Here is a 22,889-nt window from a genome sequence, read left to right on the forward strand (position 1 = left end):
CAAAACGCTTGTTAACACGCTCATCTCAAGTGATTCCCAAGAATATCCCCCCTTCTATTCGTTGCTCCTGCTCTGGTTCGGGTGAAGAACTGAAAGTTCAGAGAAAGCATGGATTAGCACAGCCCGATTTCTGATTTGCGCTTCCCCCTTTCAAACCTTGACAAGATGTTGCCGAGCTATCGCGTGATCCACAAGGAGACGTCTTCTCTTCTCAAATGTTATTTCTTATCTCCATCCTCCTCCACCCCACTCCAAAAAAAATAAAACCCACCGGTGGGGAGTTGTGGAATTGACCCACTTTCCCCCGCTTGTGACGGATGAATTTGGAACGTCTGCATTTGCCGGTCTTTTGAAGTTTGCGGTTAAGAGCGAGCCGCCGGCGGCTCCGAGCTCGGCTTCGTGCGTCTGCCCGCTGATAACGCCTCGCAGCCGCGTGGTGGGCGGTATGCTTGGGGTTAATTATGTAACACAACCCCTTCGCTCGTTTGCTGAGTTTTTTGTTCAGTGACGTAATCAGTGGATTCCGCAGGTTTGGATTGGTGAGTCACATGACGTCAGCCTCGTTAGCGCTTCAGCCTGATGAAAGCCGTGCTACTTCGTAATTGAATTCAATGTGCTGTGCGATATATCGCAAATGTAATATATAGAATGCATGACATACACGGCAAAGAGAACTACGTGGAAAAAAATGTCACGCAATTCAGTCGGGTTTGTCCGCCGGTTTTGCTCTGCTAGCTGTCTTCTTGCTAATCCATGGAAAATCTCTTTGGACGACACTTATGGGACTCTCACATTTGTATTCTTTCTTCCTCAACTCATAATTTTTTGTGAATAATGTGTTACATTAAGAAGACGTGCATTTTTCGCCCCAATTCAAAGCAGTTCTCTTAGGTCTTAATAACATATCTGCGACGCACGGGTCCAGGACTACAGCTGTTAAGGCTGAAATTAACTTGACGGTCTTATACGTTAATGCTGGGTTCGACTTTTGTTGCCATGACGATGAGCGCAGCGCTAGGGGGTTGGATACTCGTTCTGCCCCCAGTGCAAACTGTGCACTGTGCACGATTCCCCAAATAGACAGTTGCGAGTAATTATTTTCACCGACGGAGGCAGCACTTCATTTCCAAGATGCCGGATTAGACTTGTCTAATTATTATCCCTGTGCGGGACACATTAAGGAGATATACGATGGTGAAAAGAAACTACTCCGTCGAGAGATTTAAGATTTTGACAATATTTTGTATGAATATAAAGCCTCATCCTGTGTCTCTTGCTGTTTAGATTGAGTTTGTGGCGGTCACGGTTCATAACAATCTTCATTACCGAACGAAAGTGCTAACTCTTAACAGAACAGCTGTCCAAATAAATAACCAATAGACGGAAGCGTGACGTCCGTCTCCTGACCCAGCGAGGCCGCGCTGTTCCTTATATCGCGGCGGTGAGCAAGAGCGAGTGCGCCGCCAACTCGTTTATATCCGTCGTGGCTTATCATCTGAGCTCAGACAAACGAGCGACGCCTCAGCGTCCGCCGGGCCACTTGTCACGATTCCCCTGCCGCCATCTGCGCCGCCCGCTGCCGCGGAGCTTTGTGCCGTGATGAAAGCGTCGCGGTTACCTCTGTGGGGGCGCTCGAACTCTCTCGAGAGTTGAGGCGTTTGCATTTTTTTTTTTTCCACATCTTACTCTTTTGGAATACAAACTCAGGTACACCTGTGTTCTCTGAACAGATCCGATACAAGAACTGTATTAAAAAAAAAAAAAACTCTTGCCCTTACAAAAACCAACATTGCAGCAACCATTTGTCAGATGCGGTTCATGGAGGCTATCATTGTAGTTACATAATAATAGTAATAATAACCATTATTATTATCCACACTATTCATTTATTTATTGATTTAAGCTTCAAATCAAGGAAGTTTGCCTCGTTATTATGAATTAAGGCTTGATTTGGAATGGATGTGCGTTTGCAGGACTAATCTGGAAATCTGCAAACATTTTCTTAAATTAAAAGATGGTTCCGGCGGCACACTGGATCAGCTGGTAAAGCGTTGGCCTCACAGTTCTGAGGTCCCGGGTTCAATCCCGGACCCGCCTGTGTGGAGTTTGCATGTTCTCCCCCCGTGCCTGCGTGGGTTTCCTCCGGGCACTCTGGTTTCCTCCCACATCCCAAAAACATGCAACATTAATTGGACGCTCTAAATTGCCCGTAGGTGTGATTATGATTGCGAGTGTTTGTCTCCATGTGCCCTGCGAGTGGCAACCAGTTCAGGGTGTACCCCGCCTCCTGCCTGTTGACAGCTGGGATAGGCTCCAGCACTCCCCAAAACCCTTGTGAGGATAAGCCGCAAAGAAAATGGATGGATGGATGGATGGATAAAAGCTGTTTGCACTCCTTAGTAGTGGAATCAATTAACATCTATCATTAGTATGTGTACTGTGCAATCAATCTTTTTATTATAGCAATACATAAATATTGATCCTTATTTTGGCCTTAATTTAAAAATGTTCACAAAATCCCGCATAGCATGTTCTGCATTCATCTTGTTTGTACCTTGCTGTGTTGTTTACTGTCACGGCTTTTATCACCCAATATAAAAGTGAAAGTTTACGTACCCGTTGGCCGACGGGCACGGAGGGTACACACTGGATCTCTTGTGTCAAGCGAATGCGCCATCCAGTCCGACTTGGACTCATACTGGGCCCGGAGGCGAATGCTGTGGGTTTTGCTTTACAGCCCACCGAGTGCCACGAACGCTCAAAGGGGCACAAAAGGGAGGCGAGAGGAGCAGTCAGCTTTATGAGGAGGGTGACTGGTGTTTGTTGGGGGGGGCGAGCACAAATCTAAAGGACATATTGTCAGCTTTTATTGCATAATATAAGAAATTAGGAGCGTGGTAGCGCTTGGAGACTTTTTCCCCTCGATAATGTTCCTTAATCGCTTTTGTTCCGCTCATAAGTGAGCCAAAATGGCTGCCACAGCTTGGCGAGCGTTGTCACGGCGGTCTGATGATGAAATGATGTCGTTAAACTTTCTTTATCAGCGATATCTGCGGGGGGTCTTGTGACAAAAACTGTTTGTCTGGAAATGCATGATATCATTTTATTTTTCGACAAGGCGCATGATGCATGAATCAGTTCGGACTCTTGCTTCGAGGGGATTTTTCGGGCCTTTTCCTCGGTGGACACGCTCGTAAATCTCTTTGCCGCCGGGTCGTTAGAATTCTATTAGCCGCGTTGGTCTAATGAGGGTCTTCACTTTGGGACCTCCGCCACTTCCATCATCCCCCGTTATCAGACCTGGTCCAGTGAAGATAATTGCCTCCGCTTGTCTTTGACGGTCCATTCAAACCGACGATTCACCTGCTCGCGTCTGACAATGCATATTTACGTTTACTGCTTCAGCGTGAGCACATTTTGCTTCACGCGTGCATGTCACAGCACGCTTTTTTAACAGTTAATGAATACAACCAAAGAGAAAGAAATCTATAACATGACCACATAGAGCGTCTTTCACGGCGCCCGAGGAGAAGACCCGCTAGAAAACCGCTCCAGCGGGATCCCTGTCGAGTAAACACAAAAGCACATTCGTCTTCCCACCCTGCCTGAACCTAACACGGAACCTCAATCTTTATTTTTAATGAGATCCTTAGAAGTGTGATTGCAGGCAGAAATGAAGATATTGTTGAAAATCTCTTCGAGGACACCGTGTTTTATCTGGATTTGTTTTTTTTTGTTCTATCATTTTTCCTTTAGGAAAAAATAGAACGAAAAATAGGTTAAACTGTTATGTCCACATAACTTTTTCGAAGTACTAAAATAAGTGCAACACTTAAATCTAAGACGGACTAACAGTAAAACACAGTCTTAGATGACGAATCATAAAACCGTAATGTGAAGGTATACTGTGTCGTAAATGCTTAATTGAGAAGGGAAAAAAACGTTGACGGCCTTTAATACTAAAAACAATAAAAGACTGGGAACTAAACTAAAAACTGCAGTTAGTAACTTTTGTTGTTGTTAAAGTATTATTCACACAAGTCGCGATTACAGGAGATAACACAATGCTGATTAAATATACGACTTCGCCAGCATCTTACTGTTTTGTTTTTGTTATTGATTATTGATCTTTTGTATTTCCTGTTGACCGCACTTGTTGGCGCATCAAAAATGCCGAATGACTGGAAAACGACACATTTTACCGAGCAATGCGCAGCTGTTTGTCAACTTTTTTGTCAACAACAAGGACAAATATCCACGTATATATTTGAAGCGCTAATTGAATTTGTTCAACTTGAAATATTCCACTGTAATTTCACGTAAACTACTATCCTGGCAGATATTAGCCGCAAAATTTTTTTGCATGTGGTCTCTCATTCCTCGGAAGGCCGGGGTGAACGTTCTCCTGCAGGATGTCGACGGAAAGCTTCCTCTGGACTACGCGTCCGAGGGAACGGAGAGCCGCTATTTTCTGCAAAAACACCTGGAGGAACACGGTAAAGACGCCTTCTGCTTTTATTTATACGTTATCTTAGCAAATTTTTGCCAATTTTGACACGAACATGTTGGAACATTTGAGATTCGAGAGGGGGTGGTGGGCAAAGTATGGCATATGGGCCACATATGGTCCACCAGCTGTTATCACTATCAAGAGTCCTGTAATATTTCCTTATGCTAGTTAGCATAATTATGGTTTATCATGGTGGAATGCTTTTTTAAAAAAAAATACACTTTTTGGTATTATCTTGACTTGGATGTCTGAAAAACTAAACAAATGTAAGAAAAAAAAACTTGGCAATCACATTATTATTTTTTAAATAAATATCAATATAATGTGAAAACTTTGGCCGTAAATTTAAAAAACATTTATGCTATTAGGCCAAGGATTCATTGCATAATTTTAATTTTGTATTTTTTCTCCTTGAATTAGTTTGGTAAAATATATTTATTCATTTTGTTTGTGTTTAATTTATCTAAAAAAAAATAAAACAAATATTTGTAAAGGATAAAATAAAAAAATTGCTCAATAAACAGCAATTAGTTCATAGATTTTGGATAAAATAAAATTGCAATCTGAATGAATTTTTTAAAAATAAAATGTGGTTTTGCATCCACATTTTTTTTCTGCCATGCATGAATAACCGGGGCCATCGGTTTGCTTTAAAAAAAAAAAAGTATGGCCCTTGAGCACAAATGTTTCTAAAGAGTAAATTGTGTATTGGCCCAAAGTCTACACATGATTAAATAAATTCAAAAAGGAGACAGACATTGCACTTCATGGGGAACAGCGATTAGCATCGAGAAACAGCGTTGTATAGCATTTAAAGACTTTTAATGCAGTCGTTCTCTTTTGTTTTGTAGTACGTTTGCCCTCAGCGCTAAATGCGGTTAGCATGTAACGATCCTCGGTAGTCCTACCGTGAAGGTCCACGAGACCGCAAACCCTTCACGAGCTAAGAGCCCAAAACGCTGCGTTTCTGCAATGAGTCACGGCCATTTACAGTCATTTATGGCTACTTCACTCTGCTTTTGTGAGGCAGACCCTGAAGTGTTCACATCCCCCCCGCAGTCTTCGCCCCCCCCTCCTCCCTCCTCGTACCCCCACCGCCACCGCAGCCGCAACCGCTATCCAACACATGGCGTGCTGGGCCGACGTTGCTATGGAAACTTTGCCTCGTTGCCTTTTCCCACATTCGTTGGGGAGGGGGGGGGGTGGCCATGTGCAGTACTTTTATGGTGTGTACTTACTTGTAAATCAAGTTATACACAGTAATCAGTTTGGGAGGGGTATAGATCAATAGATAATATCAGTTTGGAGTTATTAGCATTTTACTAGTAGCTTCTGGAAAACAAAGAAAAAGTTGCAAAATTAACTTTAGATATAGTGTAAGTGAAAGAACATTATAGTGGAATAATTATTATTCTTACAGGGAAAAAAAATTGTAGTATTATTCTGGCATAATGGGCTTTTCATTTAAAGAAAATATAATAAATACATTTATGAAACCAATATGGCTTTATCCTTCCTCCAACTTTAATCACTTTAATACCACAGAAAATAAAGTGTGTTGCGGCAATTTTTTTTTCTCAGAATTGCCGGAGACAAATTCCTTGTGTGTTGTTACATACTCGGCTAATAATGCTGATTCTAATTATGATTCTGATTCTGATTCTGACAAACCTACCAGTTATCTCTATCCAGACTCTATTTGGCAAAGTCAAAACAATACTCACTGATTGTCAATCGGTCTTTGCTACCGCAACAATTTTAGTCGAGTCCATTGTTATTGTTTTTTTTTTTTTTGGGAGAATATGAAGATTCAATCTGTTATCTTTCGTGTGCGTTTTCTTGTCAAGACGTAATTGATTTTTTTCTGACAGGCGTGGACGTGGCTTCGATGCACACCGTGAGGACCCAAGGCCCAACACGATGCTATCTGACGTCGGGCAGCTGGTAGCTGCAGGGGCGGACCTCGATCAGCCCAATGACGACGGGGTCACCTTGGTGAGTCTCCTTCGTGATTCCGGTCTTCCGCTTGATTTTGGAGCCATCCCGTGAAACCCCGTCCGTGTTTCCATAGCTTCACATCGCGTGCGCCAGCGGCTATCGGGACGTGGCGGCTGCGCTGTTAGACAACGGGGCCGATCCTCATCCCGTGGCCCACAACTTTTGGACGCCTCTCCACCTGGCTGCTAAATATGGACAGGTAAAAAGGGAAAAAAATGATATCTGGCTCTCTCACAAGAGATTATTTACCCTGCGAGGTCCATCGATCCGATGTCACTGGTGTATCGAGGGAAGTATTGATGGACCGTTCGTTCTTGTGGTGAACTGGCCCGGAGACACTCTGCACACTTTCTGATAAACGCCCTTTTTTTTGCCTCCATTGATCCCCAACTGCCTAGCGTATGGATTCGAGATTGCGGTTTACATTAGCTCCTGAGCGGTCGCTCTTAAAGAAGGAGCGGACATTTCTAGCAAAGACATGGAGGAAAGCTGATTGGATCTCATGCTGGGAAGGAGAAGAAGCCGATTACGTCGCGGTATTGCACACTCATCGTGATTTTTGTAATTGCGTTTTCGAGGCGTTGGGCTCGTCTGCTGACAAAGAGAATAATGTGCGTATTTCCAATCGCTCCCAACGTTTGCTTCGTTTTGCCAAAAAGCACATTCATGTCCTTCATGGCATGAAAGTCAAGCGCAAGATTGTTGACATAGCCAAAAGGGAAATTGATTTATTTCTATGCAAAACATGCAACCAGGCATAGATTTAGACGGTTGAACATTTTGTAGTTAGACCCATTAATTTTCAGTAGCACCTGTCCGAATTAAGGGCGTGGGTGAGATTATTTGGGGGCAAGCAGCGGGCAGAACGTCAGCCAATCGTAGGGTTCCTCAAGTGGTGGCCTCTACGGCAATAAGAATAATCACTTCTTTTTCTTCTGTGAAAGTAGGGAGCAGGTGGAGGAACAATTAGAAAAATGGAGGCATGCACTAGAAAGGAGAGGAATGAAGATTAGCCGAAGTAAAACAGTATATGTGCATGAAGGAGAGGGGCGAAGAGAGAAGAGAGAGGCTCCGGGGTGGAAAAGATGGCGAGGGTGGACGACTTCAAATACTTGAGGTCAATAATACAGAGCAATGTTGAGTGTGGTAAGGAAGTGAAGAAACGGGTCCAAGCGAAGTGGAACAGTTGGGGGAAGGTGTCTGGTGTTCTATGTGATAGAAGAGTCTCCGCTAGGATGAAGGGCAAAGTTTATAAAACAGTGGTGAGGCCGGCCATGATGTACTGATTAGAGACGGTGGCACTGAAGAAAGAACAGGAAGCAGAACTGGAGCTGGGAGAAATGAAGATGTTGAGGTTCTCGAGGTTGGATAGGATTAGAAATGAGCTCATTAGAGGGACAGCAAAGTTGGATGTTTTGGAGACAAGAGCAGACTTCGATGGTTTGGACATGTCCAGAGGCGAGAGAGTGAGGAAATTGGTAGGAAGATGGTAAGGATGGAGCTGCCAGGTAAAAGAGCGAGAGGAACACCAAAGAAAAGGTTGATGGATGTTGTGAGGGACGACTAGAAGACTGTGGGTGTTAGAGAGGAAGATGCACGAGATAGGCTTAGATGGCAAAAGATGACACGCTGTGGCGACCCCTAATCGGGACAAGCTGAAAGGAAAACAAGAAGACAGACACTTAATAGATACCACATTTCAATTAATAATAGAGTGCTTTTCCTGATTGGTGTCCGCCACCTTGAGAGGTCAAATTACTTCTTAATTTCTACATTCATTTTTTTTTTATCGGGGCCCTGTGACATCAGGGCTGCCGCGGTCGCGTCGAGTAAACCGACTGCCGCTCGACGGAATGGAAGGTCTGGCTGACGCGGGGCCGTCATAGCAAACAGTTGCCTGGAAACGCTGACGACCGGGTGTAACTCGAACTGGAGCGTTAAACCCAAAGACCCCCCTGCGCAATGTTGCAGACACGCCACACTCTCACCCTTTAAAAAGACGTACGACCCTATTACCCGCAGCTAATTAAGATCCGCTCTCCCCGCTATTGAGATAAGTGAGTGCGCCCGCTGACCCCTCCGGGGAAGACTTTTCAAATTCTTACAGTGTGTGAGGGGATTAAAAATGACTTTTAATGAAATGTTTCAGAACACGCTCCGCCGGGCGTGGATTAATTCGTTTTATTCTACGATGTGAGGGATTTGGGAACAGGAAAGCCATGTGATTCATCTTCAAATTGACTCCTTAGAAGATTCTGTGTCGCATCTAACAAATATTAAATTGACTTCTGTCAGGGGGAGGGTCACCGGGTCCGGACGACCTTTTCCCCGTCCTCCCGGATCCTCCATAAGGTTGAGATCTCGGTCCAAGCCAGTATTTATAGGCTGTGAGCACAGCTGACATTTTGTGGCTCGTGGAAGAGGTTCCGCGCTCATTTTTTAAACAGCTGCCGCGGCGAATGCGCTGAGTCACTTTCGTTCGGACCACAGACGACACAAAAGAACTCTCACGCCTCGACTGCTGTATCGCTTATTAATATTCCAAGACAGTTTTTAGGGATTGGAAAAGTCTTTCTTACATTTCCAAGACAACCGGGGCGACAGACTAAACAGAGTGATTAAGTGGCTTTTACTTTCAAGGAGTGAAGCCCAGATTGTGGGTGAGAGCGGGACTAAAACCCATAAAGACAATAAGAGCGTTCTGACTCATGGAGGCAGCACTTCATAAACAACCGGGAAAAAAACTCAAGTAGCGATGCCGGTGCATCTCCATGATGTTACCTTTGCATGATAGTGTGTCAGACAGCTTGAAAGTGGATCTGGATCTTAACCAAAACTAGCAGTTCATGTCATGAGCGAAGAAACCCGGTGCTGAGCCGCTGTTGATGAGGATCAGCACCTCCAAATCCGAGACTGTGGTCCTCAGTCGGAAAAGGGTGGGATGCCCTCTCCAGGTCTGGGACGAGATCCTTCCCCAAGTGGAGGAGTTCAAGTATCTCGGGGTCTTGTTCACGAGTGAGGGAAGAATGGAGCTGGAGATTGACAGACGGATCGGTGCAGCGTCTGCAGTGATGCGGACTTTGCATCGCTCCGTTGTGGTAAAGAGGGAGCTAAGTTGAAAGGCGAAGCTCTCAATTTACCGGATCTACGTTCCTACACTCACCTATGGGCACGAGCTGTGGGTCGTGACCAAAAGAACAAGATCCCCGATACAAGCGGCCGCAGGGTGTCCGGGCTCTCCCTTAGAGAACGGGTGAGAATCTCGGTCATCCGGGAGGGCCTCAGTGTCGAGCCCCTACTCCTCCGCATTGAGAGGAGCCAGATGAGGTGGCTGGGGCATCTGATTCAGATGCCTCCCTGGTGAGGTGTTCCAGGCAAATCCCACCGGAAAGAGGCCCAGAGGACAACCCGGGACACGCTCGACAGAATATGTCTGTCGGTTGGCGTGGGAATGCCTTGGGATCCCTCCGGAAGAGCTGGAAGAAGTGGCTGAGGAAAGGGAAGTCTGGGTATCCCCGCTGAAGCCACTTGCCCTGCGACCCGACCTGGAAAAGTGGTAGAAAATGGATGGATGGATGGATGAGCCCCTGTTTGTGTATGCAACAGCGAACTGGAATTGCAGTTGTTCAATTTTACGCTCGACGGGTGGGTCGGCTCTCTGGAGACGCAACTATTTGTACACAAGTCATTAAAAAGTCAACTTTCTGCAATGTATCGCCTTTAAAATGAGATTATTTCCATTCATTTTAATTATTATTTTGATGCACCTCGCTGGAAAATGTTAATGAGTGAACCAAATTAGCTCCGTTCCAGTGGAATGCGTTATGATGAAAAGATGAAAAGCAAAACAAGAAGCTAATGCAAGCCATCATGAATATTCTGACCAGTAGCTTCTTCGTCATTTTATTATTATTATTATTATTATTTTGTCATTGCAGTAATTATTAGTGGTCAGTTTGATTCATCACTCAATATTGCGTGATGAATCTAATTAGCTGTCAGCAGATTAAATTTAGCAGTTGTTTCCAGAATGGATCAATGGGTTTTGACAGAAAAGAAATTCTAGGGTCTTTTAAATATGATATGATGATGATGAAATATGATATGATAATTGTAATCTTGTTGAAGCGCTTATCCTTTTTGCTATCCAAAACAATAACTGTCATCATCTTTTATTGATCAGTATTTTCTCTAAATAACTTGGGAAAAAAATTACACAAACTTGAAGACCACCTTAGTTAAATTTTCATTTTTTTTTTAAGTGTCACACAAATATTACAAAGCTTTTTACAAAACCAAATCCAAATCATTTTTTTTTTCTACCAAAAACAATGCACAAAAGCAAGTTCGAAGTTAAAGTCACCTGAATATTTATTGGGGCTTCGTGAAAATAAAATTTCCAATACTGCGATCATCATGACAAGAATTATCGGCATGCGTTAATGTTTTTTAATTTTGTTAATAGAAAAAGAGTTTACAAGGCTGGGGGCTGAGTCGCTACAGATATGGCAATGCACTCCCAGCCTAGCCTACTCTGCTACTAAAGCATACATTTTAAGCAAAGAATAAATAAATTTCTTGAATCATTTCATAATATAAAGTATTTTAACTATACATGTATTTCTACTATGCAGTTTACTATCAGAAAAAAAGCTTTTAAAATGCTTTAAAAAGCCCATTTTTTTAAGGCTTAGAACGCATTGTTTATTTTTCCATTCATTGTAATGGGAAATCTCGATTTGGATTCTGAACAAATCTCGAACCGTTTCCTGGAACGGATTGGGGTCGAGAACCGAGAAAATCAAGCCTGGTACTCCCCTTGGCAGTGACGCACAAACAGGCAATCCTATTTTTATTAGCGCTGCACTACAACAGTATTTACCGGAACAACGTCGACACGATGCCATCTGTCTTACGGCGAGGAGTTCCTGAAATCCGTCAGTGCTGTCGTGAGCGTCGCGCTAAAGAAAACGTACTGTCGCTGCTTTTCCGGGGAGAATGGACGCACGTAAAGAGAGTCCACCACACATGAAACCGAAAAACAAGCGTGACAGATGAAGACAGGAAGACGGACAGATAGAAGAAGAGTGCAGGTCAGAGGTGACAGTCGGTGTCACGTCAACGTGTTCACGAATGAGGATCGTTGCGAGGGGGTTTCTTCCCGTCTGACGTGATTGCACACGACGGCATGATGGGGGGGGGTTTTCGCGTGAGGAGTGTCACATGTCAAATGTGCTGCAAATAATGACAGATGCGGCGCCTCCGTCCAGTAGATGCCGCCGCGTCCCCCTCCCGAGGAAACACAAACACGCACAAAAAAAAGCCCAGAAAATCATCTCAGTTCAGAGGCGTCGGAGTTCACTCGTGCTGACAGCTGACAGCCGCGTACGCCGTGGCACATAACGAGCCTCGGTGGCCAGTCGCACTCGGATTAAGCGCGGAGCCATGATGGAAATGAATTCCCTGGCGGAATTCAACGTGGTCTTCACAATACGCGTGGACGCCATCTTTGACATCTAATCCCTTTTATTTTGTCGCCTTTATACTAGGACTTATCATTGATTTTTATTGAATAATTCAAGTTTTTTTTTTCAGGACTCTTGTTTTCGTGGCGTTGCTGACATGCACTGCTACCACGAACAACATGGCTGCAAAATGTTTGGAGCCAGTTGCCGAAAGCAGGATCGTTTTTGTCAACTTAACGATTTGGAAGCGACATTTAGCGACCGTTCCGACCTCCGTTATGATGAACGTTGCCACGGTTCCCATTCGTGTTACTCTTGCCTGCGGACCAGCCAAGCCATGCAGTTTCCATTTTTATTCATGTAAAATTTTTGAATGAAGAATTATGAAGGATCATCTTTAAATGCCGATTTTGACTAAAGGGGTATTTTTCCAGCAGGAAAGAAAGACACTTCATCTATCTATCTATCTATCTATCTATATCTATCTATCTATCTATCTATCTATCTATCTATCTATCTATCTATCTATCTATCTATCTATCTATCTATCTATCTATCTATCTATATCTATCTATCTATCTATCTATCTATCTATCTATCTATCTATCTCTATCTATCTATCTATCTATCTATCTATCTATCTATCTATCTATCTATCTATGTGTATATATACACAGTATATTTTTTTATTATTATCATTTTTCAACAGACGATCATCAAATCAACAAAATCTAATATATCGCAGCTATCTTAAAAAATGATTTGCCTGAAAAAGAATAATCAAAATTTTTTTGCCTTTTGTTTTTTTTTTTTACTTGTTATAGACCAAACCGGTCACTGAATCATAATCAATAACCTTTCATCTTTTTCTGGCGTCAACTTGAAATAATGTCCTGTTTTTAAATTAAAAAAAACAATACGGAATTGTTAATGGAACAAATACTCAACAGTTAATTAAGTTAATTAAGCCCAGAAGAAGAAAAATGTTTAATTAAAAAATGTCACATTCCATTGCTTTGTGTGTAAACTAAATTGGGAATCAGATGTTTTATTTTTGTAAAAAAAAAATATTGATAGATAGATAGATAGATAGATAGATAGATAGATAGATAGATAGATAGATAGATATAGATAGATAGATAGATAGATAGATAGATAGATAGATAGATAGATAGATAGATAGATAGATAGATAGATAGATAGATAGATAGATAGAGTGTCTTTCTTTCCTGCTGGAAAAATACCCCTTTAGTCAAAATCGGCATTTAAAGATGATCCTTCATAATAGATAGAGATATTTATATTTTTTTGTATTATTTTTGTGGGAGTTTAGATCCAACATACGATGAATCAACAACTGATCCATTATCAAATATATCGACAGCTATCTTAGAAATCCATTTACACACTGAAAATTGTCCAAATTTCAGTCTTCCATAAAAGCGTAGTGATTATATTTCCATTTCATCAAAACAAGAGATTTGCAAATATTTGATTTAGCTGGCCTTTTTTTTTTAATTGTTATGGACCAAACCGGTCACTGAATCATGATCAATAATGTTTCATCCTTTTCTGCAGTCAACTTAAAATAATGTCCTTCTTTTTAAATTAAAAAAAAAAACGAAATTGTTGATGGAACAAATAATTATAAATAATAATAACAATAAATAAATAAATAATTATTAAATTAATTACATAGTTAATAATTCATTGATTAGGTTAATTAAGCCCAGAAGAAAAAAATGTTTAATTAAAAAATGTCACATTCCTTTGCTTTTTCTGTAAGCTAAAGTGAAAAAGTAGGAATCAGATGTTTTTTTTGTAAAAAAAAAAAAAAATATATATATATATATATATATATATATATATATATATATATATATATATACACACATTTATTTATTTTTCCCCAGGCCATCTCCCATAGCCCTATTTTGTATAATAATATTAAATACATACATGCCCCTGGCCACTTTGAGGAAATCCATCCATTTATTCAGGAGCACTCCAGTATGAAATATGGCATTTGTTGCCCTTTCAACACGAGCTCTATCACGAGAGAGCGTTTCCTCCATCCCTCCCTTCCAGGCGAGCATCGTTAGTCAACTCCTGAGGCGCGGCGCCAACCCCACGCTGCTGAACTGCAACCACGACAAGCCCTCAGGTAACGCGCATTTGCATACACGTGGAACGCACGTCGGACAGCTTCAGGAGGCCGAACGAGGCAAACCCGAGAAATGGCCGAACCACGCGAGCCCACACTCGACTTGAACAATTATTGTGCTCGTAATAAAAAGACACAAAAAGATTCTGCTCTTCATCTTCTGGACACATCTGTGCATATTTACAAGCGATAATTAATCTTCGAGTGGGAAAAGCTCACCGACGCCTTGCACGTTTCTGTTCTCACCTCCGCACAATGTTTACGTCGGATGTTAGCGTGAATAATCAGTCGTGACTTAATATCTTTACGAATTGTCATAAATTCCACGCAACCGCTTGTGATTGTTCAATATGGATCAATATGCTTTACAAATGGAACATTTTCACGTCTCAACTTTCACCTCCAATTTCCCACCGCGTAAAAGCAAAGGCAGCGTCCGCCTGTGGCCATTTTGTGTGGGCCCGCATCCGTCTGGCCAAAATCAATAGCTGCCCCCCTCCAGCTTGTGAGCTCGCAAAGTGCAAGAGAACAGCCCTCCGAGACTTCCCCGACCCCCCCCCCCCATCTTTCTCCGTTAGAGCCCCACATCCTGTCTTCAGCTTCTTTATGAGGTCCGCGAGTAAGCGATGAGAGTCAGGGGGGTCGTCGGCTGCAACGCGACCTCCGTGTCCAATAACCCCCTAAGTGGTGCTCGAGTGTGAAATATTTCCGCTTCGTAGCGCTCAAATTTCACAGTCCATAACATATTGAAATGTAGTAGTTCGTAAGAAATATTATTTTCGAGCGTTGCTTCTGGTGCCGCGTGGCGACGTAACGTGACGGAAGCTCGTCCGTGGTTAACGTCGAAGGATCGTACGCCGGAATGGCTGTGAACTGAGGATCTCCTGTAATTGGGTTTTTCCATTTAACGGCGTGGGGGGGAAGATTTTGGCGGGGAAATTAATGCCTTGCTATAAAAACAAAACTCCGCTCAGCCCACAAGTGCCTCGAAGAGATTCATAGACGCTGCGTACCAGCAGAAATGTACGCAATAACTCCGCTCGTGATTCATGTCCAACTTACGTCACTCGCATGCTGAACGCCTCTCGATTTTGATTTTGGTTGCAATGTCTGCAGACGTTGCAGCGTCTGAGCAGATCGCGGACTTGCTCCTGAACGGAGAGGCAAGCTGGCAGCAGAGGCTGAAGGACACCTCGGCCCCTCCGCTCTCCCTGGACCACCGCTATGACGCCGGCGCTCGTGACCTCAACACTCCCGTCAAGAATCTGTAGGTTAAACACTTGCCGCCGTCATCCGCCTCCTGGCCCGTTTTTAACTGTGACGACTTTCACGAACCTGACAGGAAGCCTCTGGGCCTCCCCATGGCTAAACGGGACAGCCTCCTCGAGAAGTGGGCCATGTTCCGAGAGGGGGGCGGGGCGCCCTCCCGCCAACCTTCGCTGGAAAACATCCTGGATTCCCCTTTTAGCTCAGGAACAACCAAATTGGAACAGGTAATTTGCACTTATTCTTTTTTTAAATATTTCAACACATTTATGGGAATGTGGTGTGGTGGTTAGCATGTCGAGAGGTCGTTGGTTTGAATCCTGGGTTAGGTCACGTGTGTCTGCGAGCATTCTGCCTACCTCCACATTCCAAAAATGTATTTGTTCGAGTCACTGGAAACTTTCTAAATTCTCGCCGGGTAAAGCAAAGCAATGCAAATTTATTTGTGTAGCGCATTTTATACAGGAGGTAACTCAATGTGCTTTACATGATTAAAGGCATTTGAAAACAAAGAGATAAAACATTTAAAACATTTTGTGTGCAGCATAATAGCTAAATGCTGCTTCGCCATGTTTGCTTTGGACTCTGCACTCCACTATTTGACCTGACTCCGTCGGGTTTGAATTCTGTAAGCATTTCAGGACCTAAATCATTTAGTGACTTATAGATCGGTAGCAGAACTCTAAAATCTGTTCTAAAGCTGACTGGAAGCCAGTGCAAGGACTTTAGGATTGGAGTTCTATGCTCTGACCGCTTTGTTTTGGTCAGAACGCGAGCTGCAGCATTCTGAATGAGCTGCAGCTGTTTCAGACTCTTTTTTTTGGAAGTCCAGTCAGAAGACCATTACAATAGTCAAGTCTACTTGAGATTTAAAAAAAAAAAAAGGTATAAAGGTGAGTGTGAATGGTTGTTTGTCTGCATGTGCCCCGCGATTGGTTGTCAACCAATCCAGGGAGTTTCCCACCCTGTCAAAAGTAATCTGGAATAGGCCCGCGAGGACAAGCGCTGTAAACGAAAGAGATGTACAAATGGAAACTCTTTCTGAGCTTTACAGATGCCAGGTTTGTGTTGTGGTCCAGCCGTATACCCTTGACATAGCGGTGACATCTATTCGAAATGCAGTGCCGTTTAACCGGAGGATACTTTCCAGACCCAACCTGCGATATAACGAGACAATGTAAGAAAATATGTATTGATATTGGAGGTCTGTGTGTCTGCCCTCAGGTGAAGCTGATGCCTCCGGCGCCCAACGACGACCTGGCGTCTCTCAGCGAGCTGACCGACAGCAGTTTGCTCTACGAAATGCAGAAGCGTTTCGGCAACAACCAAATATACGTAAGTCTCCGATTTAGGTTTTCGGCAGGTGTACCTCATAAAATGGACGCTTGGTCAACCGGGTTTTGAGACCAAATACTGTCTGTCGCTGCCATTTGGGAACAATAAAACACGCAACCTAGACTAGCGACTGGGGAAAAAAATCAATACCAATTTGATTGATTAAAAAAAAAAATGGATACATTCAGCACCAAATTGCCGTCATTTTTCACAATTGCGCCCTTTCAAAATACACGTCATTTCCTCATCTTCTCTTTAGAGCAAAACCTGGACCTACACGGCACGCACTGAATGGGCTTTTATCGTGGAGGTCCACACGGGTGACAAGGTGGTCCGAGGCGGGGGGTTGAGTTGGGGACACAATAGAAAGGGAGAAATGACATGTAATGTGTTGACGAGAAAAGGCCGATGCCGACGTCGCAGCGCGCTCGATGCAATTGAGGGTAATTTCAACTTCGGGGACGAAAAGACTCGCTCGCGCTTTGCGGGCCGCTCGTGTCAAGCGAGCGCAAGTCTGCTCGGATGCTGCTGCCGACAGCTCGTCATCTCATCTGGTGGTTTTCGGACATTCCGGGAAATATTGGAGAGATCCCGAAGCGGGTACCGGATGCAGCTGATGCAGCTGTTTTCATTCTTTACTTGATATTCCATACAGGCCAGTGATCCGTTCATCCACCTATTTTCTGAGCCGCTTATCCTCACGAGGGTCATGGGCATGCTGGAGCCTATCCCAGATGTCATCAGGCGTGAAGGGGGGGGGTGTCTATACACCCTGAAGTGATTGCCAGCCAATCGAAGGGTACATGGAGACAGACGGCAGTCGCACTCACAATCACACCTACGGGCAATTTAGAGCGTCCAATTGATGTTGCATGTTTTTGGGATGTGGGAGGAAAGCGGAGTGCCTGGGGAAAACCCACGCAGGCACAGGGAGAACATGCAAACTCCACACAGGCAGGGTTGGGATTTGAACCCCGGTCCCCAGAATTGTGAGGCCAATGCTCTACCCACTTGCCACCCATATGATTATTACATAGCAACATTATTGTAATAGAGAAATTACCGTATAATATAATGTAAATTGGGGCAGCACGGTGGTCCTATGCGGAGTTTGGATGTTCTCCCCGTGCCTGTGTGGGTTTTCTCCGGGCACTCCGGTTTCCTCCCACATCCCCAAAACCTGCGACATTAGTTGGACACTCTAAATTGCCCATAGGTGTGATTGTGAGTGCGGCTGTTTGTCTCTCTGTGGCCTGCGATTGGCCGGCGACCAGTTCAGGGCGTACCCCGCCTCCTGCCCGTTGACAGCTGGGATAGGCTCCGGCACTCCCCGCGACCCTTGTGAGGATAAGCAGCGAAGAAAATGGATGGATAGATAATGTAAATTGGTAATAAATACAATACCATATTTTTCCACAATTCAAGGCGTACCTAAGACCCTATAATTTTCTCAAAAGCCGACAGACCGCATAATAATCTGGTACGCCTTATATGTGGATCAATATCCATATATCCATCTAATAGATTTATAATATAACTCCAGCCTCTACTGTAGCATCTTTTCTATGCGCCTTATAATTATATATGAAAAAAGTTCTAAAATATGCCATTCGTTGGAGGTGCACCTTATAATGCGGGTGTGCCTTATAGTGCGGAAAATACGGTAATATAAATCATAATAAAGTCCCTGCCTGCTCCACTTTTCCAGTATTTCGTTTTAAACATTTTTTCCCCAAAGGTAATAAAGGACATTAATTAATCCGTTCCAGGGTCAAATTGTTTTTCTCGTAAGTAATCTTGGAAATATAATTAGTCCTGTGCAGGGTCAAACTATTGTAGCCACAAAGACATTTACTTTTAATTACATCGCTAACATTCTCAAACAATTGTGCAATATCGCTTTGATATGAATAATTATTCAAACTTAACTTGATGAAGTCATAATAAAGCATTTCACCGATTCACTGATTTTTTTTTAACATAATCACACAAGCAAGAAGCTCAAGAAAAAAAGAAAGAAATATGATTTTCCAAATCATTTTGATTCATCTCCAAATTTTCCGAGTCATGTTTTCCATATTGCATACGTGTATTGCTTCCTGTTCCTGCTTTTTTTTTTTTTTTTGGGGGGGGGGGTGGCGGATTTCGAGTGAGGCGTAACCAGTAATCAAAAATCCAAAAAATGTTTGCAAGCCTTCTTAAATTTTATAGTAATATACGATATATCACTTGCGATGTACTACGCACGTCTGTGTTGTTCACTGCATTACCATTGAATGAAAAATAAAAATAAAAATAAAAATAAATACATAAATAAATAAATAGGTGGATAAATAAATAATAAATAAATACAAGTAATACGCCCATTTTAAATGCATCCTACCCAACAATTGCCTTGATTAAAAAAAAAAAAAATGGGCCAGTGATGGTGTGAGCACAAAGACGGCGAACTTGCCCCCCCCCCCCCCATATGGTCCCAGCAGGGTGGCCGGAGCTGATATTTTGACGAGGCTTCTTTCACCCGCTGCCAACGGCCCACTAACCACCCCCTCGCTCAGCATGAGCAGCAATCGAAACCGCGCACGACCGTCATTAGCGACGGCTCGACGGTTGGCTACCGCGTTACGGTTCTGAAAGTCGCCCCGGCCTCTTGGACGCACCCGTACGCCTCCCTCGTTAAAGACGAAAATCTGTTCAGGACGTCGACCGTGAGCCGGCGGGGTCGACGCGTTCTGGCCGCTTTCAAGGCTCCGTTGGGACTCTTTGCTTGAGAGCAGAGAGCAAGGCCACGCTTCAAAAACTTTCGATAGCGATATATTTTCCCAAAGGATCTCCGAGTGTAAGTGTATCACCTCAGCTGCCATACTGACATGAATGTTGTTTTTATTTTTTTATGCTCTCTTGCAGACGTACATCGGTCACATTCTTTTGCTGGTCAACCCCAACAAAGCGCTGCCCATCTACTCCACTTTGGTGAGCTTTTAAGCCACGGGCGTCAAACTCGTTTTTCTCACGGGCCGCGTTGTAATTCCGGTGTCCCTCGGAGGGCCCGTCGTGACTGTGAAACAATGAAAATATTTAATCGTCTCATCATATTTACATATTCAACTAGTTTTGGAATCAGAAATCAACGGCAATGTGTTTTTCAACTGGTAATACAAAAATGCTTGTAATATCTCAACTTCATCATTTGTGACGATGACTATTTGAAATTTTGGTACAGATTTTTAGCAAGAATCGTGAAAATTGACACTCTGGATTTGGCTGGAGGGCCACATTAAATCATGTGGTGGGCCCAATCTGGCCCCCGGGCCTTAAATTTCACACCCGTGTTTTAACCGATCTCTACGTTATCAAGTTTCTAGGAAAGCCAATTAGCCCTAAAATACAAAATTTACATTTTAATGAGGAAGATATGTAAAGGGGCCCGGTGGGTCAGCCGGTAAAGCGTTGGCCTCACAGTTCTGAGGTCCCAGGTTCAATCCCGGACCCGCCTGTGTTGAATTTGTATGTTCTCCCCGTGCCTGGGTGGGTTTTCTCCGGGCTTCCCGGTTTCCTCCCACATCCCGAAAACATCCGACAATAATTGGACACTCGAAATTGCCTCTAGGTGTGATTGTGAGGGCGGCTGTTTGTCTCGATGTGCCCTGCGATTGGCTGGCGGCCAGTTCAGGGAGTACCCCGACAGCTGGGATAGGCTCCAGCACTCCCCGCAACCCTCGTGAGGATAAGAGACGAAGAAAATGGATGGATGGATATGTAAAGTTTTCCATGAACTTATCGTACGTTTAGGTGGGGTCGCCCTGGCAACGCACTTTAAAAGTTACACAATAACGGATGTCGGCTGTCTAATAGAGAGACGTCGACGTGAAATGGACTTTGCGGTTGATCAATAATGCATTATTCCTGCCATCAATGCACAAGCATAAGGCTGAGCATGCCATCAAGAAATCAAGGCTGGAGCCATACGCAAAACCCAAAACTGAATTTTGAACAAATGCCACTCTCGGAGCGCCGCACGTTAGCACGATTTGGACTTGATCGGAGGACATCTCTTCCCCTGCCAAGGTCCGTCCCTCTGGGAGGTGGGACATATGTCACAATATCTGCGGTCTGCTCGCTGTCTGTCACCCTCCCGCATGCTCGCGCCAGAAATCCGACGTCGCGCCAGGATCTTCAAATTTGGACGAGGTTTTCGGCGTGGATTGTTCCATCGCGCTGTGGCCAACGTTGGTCAGGGTTCGGTGCGTTGAGCTGGAACTTCCTCCACAAATGGAGAAGGGAGGTGCACGGCCCCTCCGACCCAAAGAACTTTCACCCTGACAAACTGACATCCTCTCCTATCCTTTCTAATTTAGTAATAACCCCTTCGTCTGTTCACCTCCCTAATTTGAACCAAATTAATATTTAGATTTATCCAATTTATCACATTTGCGTGGCTACTTGCTTCCATTTCAATGCCAATTACTTCCGACCACCCTCCAGATTTGCGTACTCTCAATTAAGAACATCGTTAGATGCAGTTCTCTTGGATCCACAGCCCGCGGGCTCCGTTAAGTGAGGCCGGGGGTGGCCATAGTCATAATTGGGGGTCTGCACTAGCCCCCCCGGTGGTAACGGTTGACCGGAGACGTTGTAGCTCATCATGGGCCCGTGTTGCTCCGTACCAGCAGGATAGCCTTTCCGCTGTCCCCCTGGTGGGTACGTGGTGTCATCACTGGTGCATATTTACCCAGGTTGGGCGGTCGATCCGTTGGGTTCCCCATGGGAGGGCCCTGTCCCGTTCCAGAAGGCGGCATGATGTAGTTCTTGATAGGGGGAGCGCTCATGTAGGGTCTGGACATCTCGCCTTCTGGACCACACCCTCATACATGGGATGGTAAGGAGGCATAGCACCAGCGGTTTCACCTGCACCCTCAAGTGAGGGACGGTGCTCCATTTAGGGCGGCGGCGGGGGGCGGGCATGCCAGCTTTTCCTAACGTGGAAACAAAAAATTTAGCAATATGAATGAGGTTTTTTTTTGCAGGGTGACAACATTTCGGCTAATGTCAGTCTTCTTCAGTCAATAGTCGTCTGTTGGGTCCTGTCTGTAAATTTAATCGTCGGTTCTTAGGGTTAGGGTAAGGATTTGGGATCGGGATTGTATAAGGGAAAAGGGAAGTGGACTTAGGGTTAGGGGAAGGGGCAGGAATCAAATGCGGAAAACGATAAGTGGATTTAAGGTTAGGGTAATGGTTAGGGGAAGGGTTAGCTCGGTTAAGCTAATGTTAAATTAGAAGATTAAAAAAGAAATATAGTACAAAATACTGTTGAAACATAGTCGCGAATACTTAAGTCCAGAACCTGATGGAAAAAAAGAGTACAGTATGAATGGATAAGATCACGTCCTTTGCCTCCCACTTCAAGTATTTTGCAAGATTTATCACATTTTTACCTGGCTTTGTGTGAACGGCATTTCCGCAAATGTATCGGTGATAATCACTGATCAATAGAATTGCTTATAGATTTTCTATCCACTGTAATATGTGAATCGCTTTGAGTTGAATTACAGTCCGTAAAAGCAATGAAAAGCCGCAAGGGTCTAAAGTTTCTTGCGGGGTTTCTACAATCGCGGCTAACCCGGTGCGCATTAGCGGCTCGGTTTTGTTCGTTTCCAAGCTAAGAACTGAAAGGATTGCGCCTGTTTTGTCCCCCTCAGGTGAGCCAGTTGTACCTGAGCTCCACAGGCCGCCTGTGCTCCTCCCTCCCGCCTCACATCTTCTCCTCGGCGGAGCGAGCCTACCACATGATGGTTCAGGAGAGAAGACCGCAATGTTTCATCCTGAGGTGTGTGTCCCGACACGAACTGTCCCAGTTGCACCGAGGCAGAAAAAAACCCCAAAACAAATAGCAAAGATAATAAAGTCGGCTCATTCTGTTTCAACACCTGTTAACCCCCCTCCCCTCCTGAGAGATAAATAGCCGCGGGCCTGTTCGGCGTTCGCACGCTGCCGACGGTGTGTTTGGAGCGTTGCGGCGTCACGCTCTTTGTACTTGGCCCGGCGGCGCCGGCTCCTTGATTGCAATTACGCTTCGCTGCAGCTCTCAGGAAGCTTTCCCGCTGAGTTGTAACCAATCTGGGGTGAGTTGATGCGCCCTGGCCACGGGCTA

General features: G+C 44.2%; 1 protein-coding gene across 1 annotated transcript in view; it reads left to right on the plus strand.

The window, feature by feature from the left end:
* myo16 (myosin XVI) overlaps nucleotides 1-22,889 on the plus strand; it is an 85,880-nt gene that overhangs the window by 11,858 nt on the left and 51,133 nt on the right. Inside the window, 10 exon segments of the mRNA XM_061842358.1 lie at nucleotides 4,388-4,496; nucleotides 6,382-6,414; nucleotides 6,417-6,505; nucleotides 6,582-6,707; nucleotides 14,062-14,137; nucleotides 15,254-15,404; nucleotides 15,480-15,630; nucleotides 16,628-16,738; nucleotides 19,646-19,711; nucleotides 22,438-22,565. Coding sequence (XP_061698342.1) covers nucleotides 4,388-4,496; nucleotides 6,382-6,414; nucleotides 6,417-6,505; nucleotides 6,582-6,707; nucleotides 14,062-14,137; nucleotides 15,254-15,404; nucleotides 15,480-15,630; nucleotides 16,628-16,738; nucleotides 19,646-19,711; nucleotides 22,438-22,565 — 1,040 coding nt within the window.

This window comes from Syngnathoides biaculeatus, chromosome 14 (assembly GCF_019802595.1).
Source record: "Syngnathoides biaculeatus isolate LvHL_M chromosome 14, ASM1980259v1, whole genome shotgun sequence".
Classification (NCBI taxonomy): Eukaryota; Metazoa; Chordata; class Actinopteri; order Syngnathiformes; family Syngnathidae; genus Syngnathoides; species Syngnathoides biaculeatus.